The 12,850-nt window shown below is 37.8% G+C and overlaps 1 protein-coding gene across 1 annotated transcript in view; it reads left to right on the plus strand.

The window, feature by feature from the left end:
* ME1 (malic enzyme 1) overlaps nt 1-12,850 on the plus strand; it is a 193,010-nt gene that overhangs the window by 157,397 nt on the left and 22,763 nt on the right. The window contains exons 8-9 of the mRNA XM_060167405.1: nt 2,394-2,491; nt 4,237-4,350. Of these exons, the coding sequence (XP_060023388.1) occupies nt 2,394-2,491; nt 4,237-4,350 (212 nt within the window). The remainder of the gene's footprint in view (nt 1-2,393; nt 2,492-4,236; nt 4,351-12,850) is intronic.

Raw genomic sequence — 12,850 nt, forward strand, 5'->3', positions numbered from 1 at the left:
AAATCAAAACAATAGTATAGACACAGTGATCGTTGACGATACTTCAACTTTGACTCTTCAGCTGGTTAAATCTTGGGGTGCTGGTAGAATCTGTAGAGACCCTTCAAGTTACAGAATCTCAGAGTTGGAAGGGAGCTTAGAGTCCCTTAAATCCAAACTTCTGGCCAATGTAGAGACAGTTTGAGATGCTATTTGTGAATAAGTGTTCATCTAGTGTCTGGATAGCTGTACCTCTCTAATTAAAATTCTCTTTTCATCTGTTTAACAACTCTAGTCAATCTATCTTGTTGTATGAAGCAAGTACCATTCTAAACCTGCCATGGTATCTTTCTTACGTAGATCAGCGCCTTATTTTTACACAGGCTTTCATCATAAATAATATATAGAAGAGTGACCTTTGTGTGATGTGTGACTTAATTGCAATTCATAATGTGTAGCATGGCGGCTCAAAATTGCAAGCATTTTATACTTGTGTTCCTAAATAAAAAACATGCAAGAGACACACAGCTCTTCAATAATTAATCATTTATTGTGATCTTATTTGTGACTACCAAATTCTATAAGAAAGAAGCAAACAACCAAAAGATTCAAAAGAACAAATCTACTGATGGTGCAATGTTTAATGCATCTTTGGTATTTGGCATACATAACGCTTCATCATTGTGTCACTCTTCAAACCTATTCTAATCTATGTTTTCTGGTTTATTTTTATTTTTTTAACTAAATGAGAGTGTTTAAAATTTCACTAGGCTTTACTACCCAGCTGAGTGATCTAGGAATCATAGGTAGAATGTTACTTTAGAGGAGTAAATTGTAGATACAACAGGGAGGTACTGCAGGAAGCTTCAGAGTTATATTTCAGACGTGAACCATGAAGGAATTGAGCCATGTAATTATGTTCAAAGCAAAAGAACTGCTCTGTGATCTGTGAAAGCTTATATGGCAAAGTAATAAAATTAGAACTGGTGAAGTTTCTACTACCATGAGGCATGATGAGGAAAGCTCAGTTTTTATCCTAAATGATTTTTACATTAATTTTGTCCAGTGTCCTTGGGATTCACCAGTGATTTATCATAGGTAGGAAGCTGATTAAAGACTGCACCAACATCAGTTTTTCGTTGCTATTAACTGTTAATTTTTCCAATTGAAAATTAAAACATTTAAATTCTCTAATAGCACTTAGTATTTTTTGATCTCATATAATACAGTGATTTTACAGCTGAGCAAACTGATAAACACAATGATTTCTCTAAATTCATTCAGCTAGTAAACAGGTTGAGCTGGAAATCCACCTAAGAATCCAGACCCCATGTTCTTTTTTATTTATTGATCTATTTATCTATCTATTTATTTTAAAATTGAAGTATAGTTGATTTACAATGTTGTGTTAACTACTGCTGTGCAGAAAAGTGATTCAGTTTGAATATATATATATTCTTTTTTAAAATATTCTTTTCCATTATGGTTTATCATAGGATATTGAATACAGTTCTCTGTGCTATACAGTAGGACCTTGTTGTTTATCCATCCTATATATAAAAGCTTACATCTGCTAAACCCAACCTCCCACTCCTAATTTATCCCTCCCCCTCCACCTTTCCCCCCTGGGAACCATAACTTTGTTTTCTACATCTGTGACTCTATTTCTGTTTTGTAAATAACTTCATTTGTATCATTTTTTTAGATTCCATATATAAGTGATGTCATATGATATTTGTCTTTCTCTTTCTGACTTACTTCACTTAGTATGATAATCTCTGGTTGCATCCATGTTGCTGCAAATGGCATTATTTCATTCTTTTTTGTGGCCGAGTAATATTCCATTGTATATACATATATACCACACCTTCTTTATCCATTCTTCTGTCAGTGGACATTTAGATTGTTTTTATGTCTTGGCTATTGTGAATAGTGCTGCTAGGAACATAGGGGTGCATGAATCTTTTTGAATTATAGTTTTTTCTGGATATATGCCCAGGAGTGGGATTGCTGGATCCTATGGTAGCTCTATTTTTAGTTTTCTGAGGAACCTCCATACTGTTTTCCACAGTGGCTGCACCAACTTACATTCCCACCAACAGTGTAGGAGGGTTCCCTCTTCTGCACATCCTCTCCAGCAGGTTCTTAGTCACTGCATCACCAAATTCAGCCACAGAACCTTCTTTTTTGGAAAGTTTTCAACAGTCGTTAAGTTGCTGTCTTAAAAGACAGATGTCAGTAGCCTGAGAATTTCACGTCAAATGCAAGCGTGGGGTCAGACAACCGCAGGTTCCTTTTCTGCACCAGTTAACCTGTTGTGTGATGATTTCAAGACATGAGTATCAGTTTGAGGCTTGGGATTCGGGATACAGCAGCGCCCATGTGAGGATTGCTCAGGGTGTTTCTTGTTGCAGGAACGGCATCTGTCGCAGTTGCTGGCATCCTTGCAGCCCTTCGAATAACCAAGAATAAGCTGTCTGATCAAACAGTACTATTCCAAGGAGCTGGAGAGGTACCTGCCTTATGTAGGGCTTACGTTCTCCTACAGTAGTGAACATAACATTCATTCTAATTACTCATGAATTTGAAGTTTGAGGTAGTCTCTCAAATTTTTAGTTTATTGAAACTATAGGTTTTACTGAAAGATTCTTCAAATTAAGTATTGAGGCATATTAATTTTTCACAGGAGACTTTAGAGGCATAGAGATATTTTCACAGTTTTCAATTTGTAAGATTATCAGATGTTGCTGTGGGTTTTTGTTAGGCATATTTAAGGTGCCATGCAGGAACCAAAAAAGTTTCCAGTGTATGACTAATTATATATAAAAACCTTTAAGTATTTAAGCTATTATAGCCGATGCTAACTTTTAGTATCCTCCAGTGTCACATACCAACATTTTCTTAACTTGACTCACAATTCAATGTGCACATTCATAACTATATAGAAGTTTCTTAGAAAAAATATCTTGAATTGAAGATTCATCATGCAGTATAACCATTCACACGCAAAAGAACTAAAACATTTAAAATTGTTGGAAAGAGTTGGCAGGAATACAAAATAATGCTGTTTCCTGTTCTCTTTTTCTATGGGTTAATCATTTGAAAGAAGAAAATTAGACTCGTTATAATAATTCACCCCCAAAATAGAAATTAAAATGTCAATTTAGTTTGAGCTTCTTGTGAGAAAACTGCCAAAATCTTTTTAGAATTATAGAATGTAATAAATGGGGAAATGCTTCGTGGCTATACATATTTTAAGAAGCCTTAAATTTTCAAATTTAATATGATTATGAATAAATGTATTACACTGGAAGAAACTGTATACTGTCTTGGGTTTGATTTTACTTGTTCTTAAAATAAAGCAAAATACATGAAGCTAAAACTTACAAGATATAAACATGTGAAAGAATTCAGGGTGTAAGTCACAAATTTATTTTCATATCAGAATAAAAATCAAGGTTAAATTACAGCTCATTAAAATTTGATTTTTTTTTATTTCTGTGAATTGTTACATGCTGTACTTAATTTTAGTAAACTTCTTTAAATTTCCAAAGGGTTTTGTTGAATGCCACAGGCCAGTTCTTGGTACTCAGCAGGAGAGAGGTATTCATGGTTGGATGATTCAAAACTGGCCCTTGTTTGTCCCTGAAAAGGTTTTGGAAATTTCACAGATCATCTCCAAATTTATCATATACCAAAGGAGTTGTTTCCTTTAATCTTGCAAGAAATCTCATAGTACTTTCTTTGTCCAAATTAAGAGAGTAAATAAATGCTCGGGAACACATATTTTAAGTGTTCCATTTTATTGCCTAATTGGTCAAGTTCTCATCCAAATGACCAGGCTTCATTCTTCCAATTCAGTTAGCAGAGCTTGAACTGAACAATAAGCAATACAGTCTCATAAGCAAGGTTGAGCAGTTCATTATTTTAAATTCAATATTTTCTTATTAGAGGAAATCTTAATTGTATGAACAGGGTTAAAGATGCTGACAACCAAGGATATCACTGGTTTATCTGTGGCTCAGTATAAAGCAGCATAATAGTGATTCTGTTGTAATAAAAAGAGTAAATAATTGTCATTTAGCAGAACCCAAATGTGACAAAAATACTTCACTCCCAGTACAAGTGAAGAAGAATATAGCTCTTTCGGTCAACAGAGCCATTTTGTACTTCCTTGTTCACAGTGACGAAATGAGGTAAAATGTGACTCTTGATAAGGGATTATGTGGAACAACATGAAACATTTTTGTTTTTAAGGCTGCCTTAGGGATTGCACACTTGATTGTCATGGCCATGGAGAAAGAAGGTTTACCAAAGGAGAAAGCCATGAAGAAGATATGGTTGGTGGACTCGAAAGGATTAATAGTTAAGGTAAGAATTTGTCATTTTTAACCAGATACAGTATTTTAATCAGTACCCCATTCTGGACGCCCATCTCAAAGACAACTACTGTTTCCACCTACCTCACCTCCAACACTGTGTTAAAAGAGTAGCCATTGCACACGAATGACCATGTCATAGAATAATGCGGGTACTCTTCTGAATAAAGAAGAAAACTATGGCTCGGCTATCGTATCCATCTGTGATGTGAGTAGGCTTTTTACAGCTCCATCGGTCGTCTGCCCGCGTGAATTCGTTTAGTTTCCAAGTGAGGTGGTTTGAGACTGATACGGGTGAAACACTTCAGTCCAGCTCCTTTCACTAAGGGCTGCCTGTCAAATTGCACACTGGCTGGAAAGAAAGAAGGAAAAAAATGAAACAGCTCTTTTACCAGCTACTTTCTCTTAACCAGAGTCTTGAGAGTTTTCATGGGTAATTCCTGAGAAGAACTTTAATAAATGGGCTGTTTCAGTGTTAACTTCCTTGAGGTTGTCTCCCAGCTTTAATAGAGACAATAGTATCCACGTTATAGGGTTATTGTGAGAAGCTAAATAAGAGTAGGAAGGTGACCATGACCCAGTTATAAGGTGTTATTATTACTGCTGCCAGATGTGCACATCACTCACTCTTCCTTAAACTGCCAGAGAAAATATACTTGTAAATCCCCCTTCCACATGAAGAAGAATTTTTTTTTTTTTTTTTTTTTGCGGTACGCGGGCCTCTCACTGCTGTGGCCTCTCCCGCTGCGGAGCACAAGCTCCGGACGCGCAGGCTCAGCGGCCATGGCTCATGGGCCCAGCCGCTCCACGGCATGTGGGATCTTCCCAGACCGGGGCACGAACCCATGTCCCCTGCATCGGTAGGCGGACTCTCAACCACTGCGCCACCAGGGAAGCCCTAAGGTGAATTTTTAAAAAAATCAGTGATAAGCAATGTATCCAGGAATTTAATAGAGAAACAAATGTGAATGTGTGCTGACTTTCTGGAAAGCTATTTTATGTGTATCCAAGAGTCTTTAAAAGTTTATGCTTCTGATCCAACAGTTTCCATTCTAAGAATCTTTACCATAGAGATAGAGATGTGTACAGTGTTTTATGTGTGAGGGTGTTATCACAGCACTATTTACATTAGTGAAATGTTTCATCATACAGTAATTATAATAGTGATATGTTATACTTACCTAAATAAAGGATAATTGTGACATGAATTGGGGAATAGCCCCTGTAATATACAGACTTAAAGTTATTTTCAAAGAACTATAAATAACCTTAAAGGATTCATAATATAATGTTAGGTGAAAATAGGAAAACACTATATTATATGTAACTATTTTGCTTTAAAAATTGAGTTGTATATGAAAGAGAAAGAAATGCATCAAATACATATTACTTTAAAACTTACTTTTAGTGCCTTTCTCCATATTCCAAATTCTCCTTAATCATTGTGTTTCTTTAAAGCTAGAAGAATGTTCATTTTTAAAAAGATACAGATCAAGAAATTTTGCTTTAAATGAAGAAAAAGTATATGCATAACTGTTTGTAGAACATGAGTATCTATAAAACCGTGAAACAAAACAGAAAGTACCTTTATAACATCTCCTGGGACCAAATAATAATAATTTTATTAATTTCATTAACAATAAATAATAACAGTGTAATTGTTTATAGTATATAAGAAATAAAGTTTTAAGTTTGTTGGCTTAAAAATTCCTAGTGCTTTAAAGAATCAGCATAACTATAAAAAATTGTACACTGTGGCCACATGACGTATACTGTCATGAAATAAGAACATTTACTGAGTGAAATCATCTGTGGCTCAGGCATTATACTTGTGGGGACACAGTAAGGCCCTTGATCTCAGGAGGCTCCCAGCCTAGTGGGAAAAACTCAAGCCAAGAGTTACAACTCCACGTGACAATGTTACAGAAATATGTCCTTGGTGCCAGGGGTGCACAGGACATGGCGCTTCCACCACACTAAAGAGAAGAACAGGGAGGCTGAGGACGGTTCCAAGACAAGGTGTCTTTCCAGCTGAGTTTTAAAGGAAGAGTTGGGAGTTGATCTCGTCTCCATAGACATCTTAAACTTCTTATATGCAAAACTGAGATAAGGGAAGTTGAATGGCAAGTTCACTCTGAGATCTTGATTGAAGCTACGGATCATGTCTTCTACCTCTCTATCTTCAAAGCCCTACTGGTGTCTAGTAATTGACAATAAATATGTTGTTAATAAATGAGTTAATGAATGAGTGCCTTCCGGGCAGAAGAACAGCATTTGCAAAAGAAAATATTTTGCGAGAAGAGACATTTAGGGATTAGGTTTGAAAGGAATCGAGTGATGACAGGTGATGAAGGCTCTTCTAAATCCTGAACGTGAGCAGTTTTCAGCCTCTTGTCACTCTGATGGCCTTGTGGAGGATGGACTGAAATGAGGTGCAGCTAAGAAACTAGTTACAAAGTTGTCGCAGTAATACAGATCAAAGTTAATTAAGGCCTGAAATAAAGCAGTGACTAAGAGGGTCGGTGAAAGATGTTTGATTCAGTAGATATTTAGGATACAGGATTGGCGTACTTAGTAACCGATTAAATACGGAAGGAGAAGTAGAGCAGAGGAAGGAATCTAGCAGGACTCCTTGGGTGTATAGGTAAGTGATGTGGCCATTAATGTTACAAAAAAAAAAAGGAATAAAGAATAGGCCAGTTTAAGGGAAAGGTAATGAGATCAGTTTCGGACATAGCAAGTTTAAGGTGCCCGTGGAGACCTCAGATAGAGGTGTCCCTTTGGCAGTTGGAGAGACAAGACTGACGCTTGGGAAAAGGATCTGGGCTCCCAGAGGTGGAGGTTTGAGGATCATCATATGTATATAGTGGGAGCCATGGAAAACGCTGTACAAACTGTGCTGTACTTAGGGATGCAATACATGCGAGAATCAGAAAAGGTGAAAGCCCGCGACTGTGATTTTCTTTCATGATTTCTCATGACATTTCAATGGGAAATCTTCAAAAAAATACATAGATTTTAGCATCTCAAGTACTTTTAACTAGATTAACTGAACTGAGACTCCAAATTCCATGGATTACAATACTTGGAGGGACATGTATTACAGCATGACTAGTATTTGGAATAACTGTGAAATTGTTGCCTAGACCTAATCAGTCACTCTTACTTCATGTCTTTTACTTGCCAAAATAAAGAGCTGCATATGTTCTGCTTGCCAAGATAAATAAAGTTATGTTTTAAAAGATTCTTATATATTTAATAGTTTTTGTGCTATTTAATGTAAGAGAAACTTCAATTCACCACTTTTTCTTTCATGTTTTTAAACCGTCAAAATTATAATGTTGATTTTTGTGGCAGAACTAATAAATCTTAGAGTAACTACTAAATTGGTATAATCTTGCTTTCAGTTTTGCATGATTTTTTGGTGCTTGTTATCCTTTATTCTTAGTATTTTTTACAACCTCTCTTGAAAACCAATAATAATCATTTTATTAATTTCATTAACTTACATGAAGTTGTTTATAATAGGTAAAAAATACCTTAAAGTTCTAAATAAAATTTTTTATTAGTCGAACTCCTTCAGTCTTTAAACCCATAAAACCCAAACTATAAAGTAACACTGTGAGGTTAGCGCATTTATGGAGTTATGTAATCATCAGACTAGATAATTAGTATTCTAATGTGTTGTCTGTTTTCAGTTTTGTTTTCAACTCCACATCTATAGTATTTTCTATCATTTACCTCATATCCATGTACCATAATTATCAATATCTTAAATAATTCATCAATATCAGTAAGGTTGATTGAAATGGATTATTTGGTCACTGATAATACTCAGGTATCTTAGTTTAGTGTCTTACAGCAAGAAACAGTTGACATACTATTTAGCCCACTAAGATTAGTACGTTTTAATATAAACAAACTAATACTTGGTTTAAAAGAAATCCTTCCAAACTAAAAATTAGAGGGAGAATAAATACAGTAAAGAAAGGATAAAAAGGAGCGCTCCCAGCATGACTAGTATTTGCATTTCACAATGTTAATTTGGAGCATTTTTAGGGAGGACAAGAAGCCACAAAACAAAAACCAATCCAGACTTAATCTTTTTCTTAAATAAATATATCTTGGCTTTCACTAATAAACCAAGTGAATGTTAATGCAGAAAACTCCAAAATAAAATGTAGGGTATTAATAGGTATCATGAAGGATAGACTTCATCTAACACAGAATAGGACTATAGTATTTTATTTTATTTTTATTTTATTTTGTTCTGTTTGGCACAGTTCTGTTTTCAATTATTTAAAAAAGTTTTTTGCTTTACAGTTATAGTTAAATGTGTGGTTCCTGTAAGAAAGAGATAGTAACTAAAAGTATTTTATATGTTGCAAGGGTAGTTGTTTCCTTCCTGAGAGTTTAATCTTTAGGTCTAGGGCTTGAAACTCCATGCTGTATGGAAAAAGTTTTCCTTTCCCCTGTGATGTTATCAGAATTTTAGCCAGTGATACTGTCACCACCTTGAATGATGGTTAATACATTGCATACACTGTGGTTTAAAAAAAAAAAATTCTGATTCCTAAGAAACTTTGAAGCTTGGTGAAAAGTATCTGGCTTGCTTTTTTTTCCTCCCTCTTTTCCATTTCTTATTGAGCATATGATCACTATATATGTAGGTACTAAAAAGCGCAGAGGCGGAAGTTATATACACGAGTCTTTCAGACAGTCAGAAAATTATGGACATGGACTTTTAGCAAATACAAAATTAAATACTGATGGAGCTAACCACCTGTTATCTTCCGTTTTGACCACTCTGCACCCCTTTGTTATGCTCTAACGTGGAAAACACTTTTGTCACATCGTTCATCTTCTTTTAGTCTGTCCTTGAGATGACGAAACTGAGCTCTGAGCTCTTCAGCAAGCACACACACTCGCGCTGCGAGTGAAACGTTATTGACTGACAGGTTCTGTCTTCAGATAAAGAGGGGCCAGATTCAACTCTGATAACCTATCGACATGACAACAAAAACAGGCCAGTAAAATGGGGCAGATTGTCCAAGCAGGCACGGATTCCAGAGTTCTTCTGGTACCTGTGTGTAGGGAGGAATGCATAGTTATCAGTGGCAGTGCACAGTTATTTTTTATTTATTTATTTTTTTTGCGGTACGTGGGCCTCTCACTGTTGTGGCCTCTCCCGCTGCGGAGCCCAGGCTCCGGACGCGCAGGCTCAGTGGCCATGGCTCACGGGCCCAGCCGCTCTGCGGCATGTGTGATCTTCCCGGACCAGGGCACGAACCCGTGTCCCCTGCATCGGCAGGTGGACTCTCAACCACTGCGCCACCAGGGAAGCCCCCACAATTAATTTTTTGTACCTCTCCTGGGTCATGAAATGCTACCTCAAAATCCTGACAGTCTTTGCCACCTTCCTCCCTACCCCCAGCAGAGCAAATGTTGCTTTTGAGAAAGGTAGTAGTTCAGTATGGTTGTATCTCCTGTACTAAGAATCAGCACAAAACAAGGGGTGGCGGGGGGGGAAACCAAAGAAATAATAATATTCAAAAGAAACTCCCAGCTATTTGTAGTACATTTGGTGTAATTAGAGACTCTTAAAAAAAAGAAACACCATAGAATTTGGGGTTTCTGAGATAAAAGTGCCCACGTGCACGTTGCCAAATGAAGGTACAGTTTCAGCAAGGGATCCTGAATAGGGAGACTGAACTGATAAGAAATCTATATCCACATTCAGCTGAAGTGATGGGTGTAAAGAAGGTGGATTCCAAATTGGATTTTGAAAAGAGGAGAAAATTGAGCCGTTGGCACAGAAAATAGAAGTCCAAAGGTAAAAGACATTGGCCTGAGTGTTACAGATCTAGAGAATGTCACATTCCAATAGTTTTTAATCTAAACCAGATCATCACATCAACTTTGAAAATGGTATAGAAAATACTTGGGAGACCTTTATTTTTGTCTTTTGATTCTTCTGTTTTTGGCAAGGAGAGCCCTTGACTGATGCTGGTTTGCATGATTTCTGGCCTTCTTTCAGTACTTATTCTCCCTTCGTTCCTAAGTCACCACCAAGAATTAAGCCTTTGGGGCTGAGGCTATAGATAATTTATGTTTCTTGCTAGATGGATGTCTCTGGCCAAGTTCTGGCTTTAGTGGCTAGGAGCTGCCAGTGCTGTTACTATGATTAATAAAGTAAGATGTTCATGATAAAAGCATACATCTTTTCATATAATGTTTATCTACCTTCTTGATGATTTGCTGCTCGTTCCAGGAACCTGAGGTGGTTTAAACACATTAAATACTTTTCATTATATCTCGGGTTGCCAGCCAAAAGAGCACTACTAGAAATCTGTGCTTTTGCATTATTCTGTAGCTTTCCTCCTTTAGAACTCATCATTTCATACTTTTTTGAAAACAGATCACATACCTTTTAAAAATGCTTCTGGTAGAGATCTGATAAATCCTTTAGTGCAGTGATTCTAAAAACTGGCTGATCACTTGAATCATCTGAGAAGCTTTTTAAAAATACAGATTCCAGGGCCTCGTCCTGGATTTGAATGAAAATATCTGGCAGCAGGGCTCAGGAATCTATTTTTCCTCAGGTGAGTCTGGCACTCAGTTGGCTTTGGAAAGTCCAAATCAGGTCCTTTTTTTTTTTTTTTTTTTTTTTTTTTTTTTTTTGCGGTACGCGGGCCTCTCACTGTTGTGGCCTCTCCCGCTGCGGAGCACAGGCTCCGGACGCGCAGGCTCAGCGGCCATGGCTCACGGGCCCAGCCGCTCCGCGGCATGTGGGATCTTCCCGGACCGGGGCACGAACCCGTGTCCCCTGCATCGGCAGGCGGACTCTCAACCACTGCGCCACCAGGGAAGCCCCAGGTTTATTTTTATTACACTGTCTTCATCACCAATCCAAACCGTTTTCTAGGTGGAGAAGCCAACATCTGTAGAAGTATCAAAGGACTTGCCCAAGGTCATGAGTGAATGGAAGGGCCTAAGGACTTCTCCACACTGATTCTGAGTCCCACGTTCAATCCCCAACACATGTAGATGGCATTTATTGTGGCTAATTGGGGAGCTTTTCTTTCATTTTTTGTATATCATTGAAGGTTTTCAGAAGTAACATAAATGTATTTGCTGTTCGCTATTAGAATGTATTCTGCTACTAGTTATTTATTCGTGTCCCTAAGCCAACAAAATTTATCACAATTTATATCAGTTTATCTTGACCATGATCGACAGTTGTGAGGACAACATTGTAAAATACATTTTTAAATGTTTAATTTCCTGTTTGGGATAGTCTGGGACAGTAAGCTCAGGAAAATACGTTGAATTATTGAACTAAGAAAATGACGATTATGTCTCTCCCACCTTCAGATTATTCAACATCTTTTAAATTCATTTCACATTATGGATTTGTAGGTCCACATTCAATATGAACAGACTAGACCCTTTTCTCTCATTTACATGCTACTTGTAGCAGCTGTTCAATTCATATTATGCAAGGTTGAATTTGGTTATTTCAGCTGCTAGTAAAACTTTTCTAAGACTTTTACTCTCATGCTAGTTTTATTTATTTAATATATTTATTTATTTATTTTTGGCTGCGTTGGGTCTTCGTTGCTGCGTGCAGACTTTCTCTAGTTGCGGCGAGCGGGGGCTGCTCTTAGCTGCGGTGTGCGGGCATCTCGCTGCGGTGACTTCTCTTATTGTGGAGCACGAGCTCTAGGTGCACGGGCTTCAGCAGTTGTGTCACACGGGCTCAGTAGTTGTGGCTCGCGGACTCTAGAGCGCAGGCTCAGTAGTTGTGGCACACGGGCTTAGTTGCTCTGCCACATGTGGGATCTTCCTGGACCAGGGCTCGAATCCGTGTCCCCTGCATTGGCAGGCAGATTCTTAACCACTGTGCCACCAGGGAAGCCCTCATGCTAGTTTTATTTTCTCATGTGGAAGGCTACTTCTTGGCTTGGTAATATAATGAAAATGAATAGATTTCTTCTTTTTTTTTTAAATTTATTTTTATTTATTTATTTTTGGCTGTGTTGGGTTTTTGTTGCTGCGCACGGGCTTTCTCTAATTGCGGCAGTTGGGGCTACTCTTCATTGTGGTGCGTGGGCCTCTCACTGTGGTGGCTTCTCTTGTTGCGGAGCATGGGCTCTAGGCACATGGGCTTCAGTAGTTGTAGCACGTGGGCTCAGTAGTTGTGGTTCACAGGCTCTAGAGCACAGGCTCAGTAGTTGTGGCGCACGGGCTTAGTTGCTCCGCGGCATGTGGGATCTTCCCGGACCAGGGCTCAAACCCGTGTCCCCTGCATTGGCAGGCAGATTCTTAACCACTGCACCACGAGGGAAGCCCTAGATTTCCATTTTTATGGAGAGCCTATGCAAGTTTATTTAAAACTGTATAGCAGAAGCAGTTTAGATATATTTTCATTGGCGTGTTGTTTGTCAGTAGCTAAATGGTCAAGAATGGGTTGTTTCCTCAGACTGGGAACA

The sequence above is a fragment of the Lagenorhynchus albirostris genome, chromosome 12, assembly GCF_949774975.1.
Source record: "Lagenorhynchus albirostris chromosome 12, mLagAlb1.1, whole genome shotgun sequence".
NCBI classification, from domain to species: Eukaryota; Metazoa; Chordata; class Mammalia; order Artiodactyla; family Delphinidae; genus Lagenorhynchus; species Lagenorhynchus albirostris.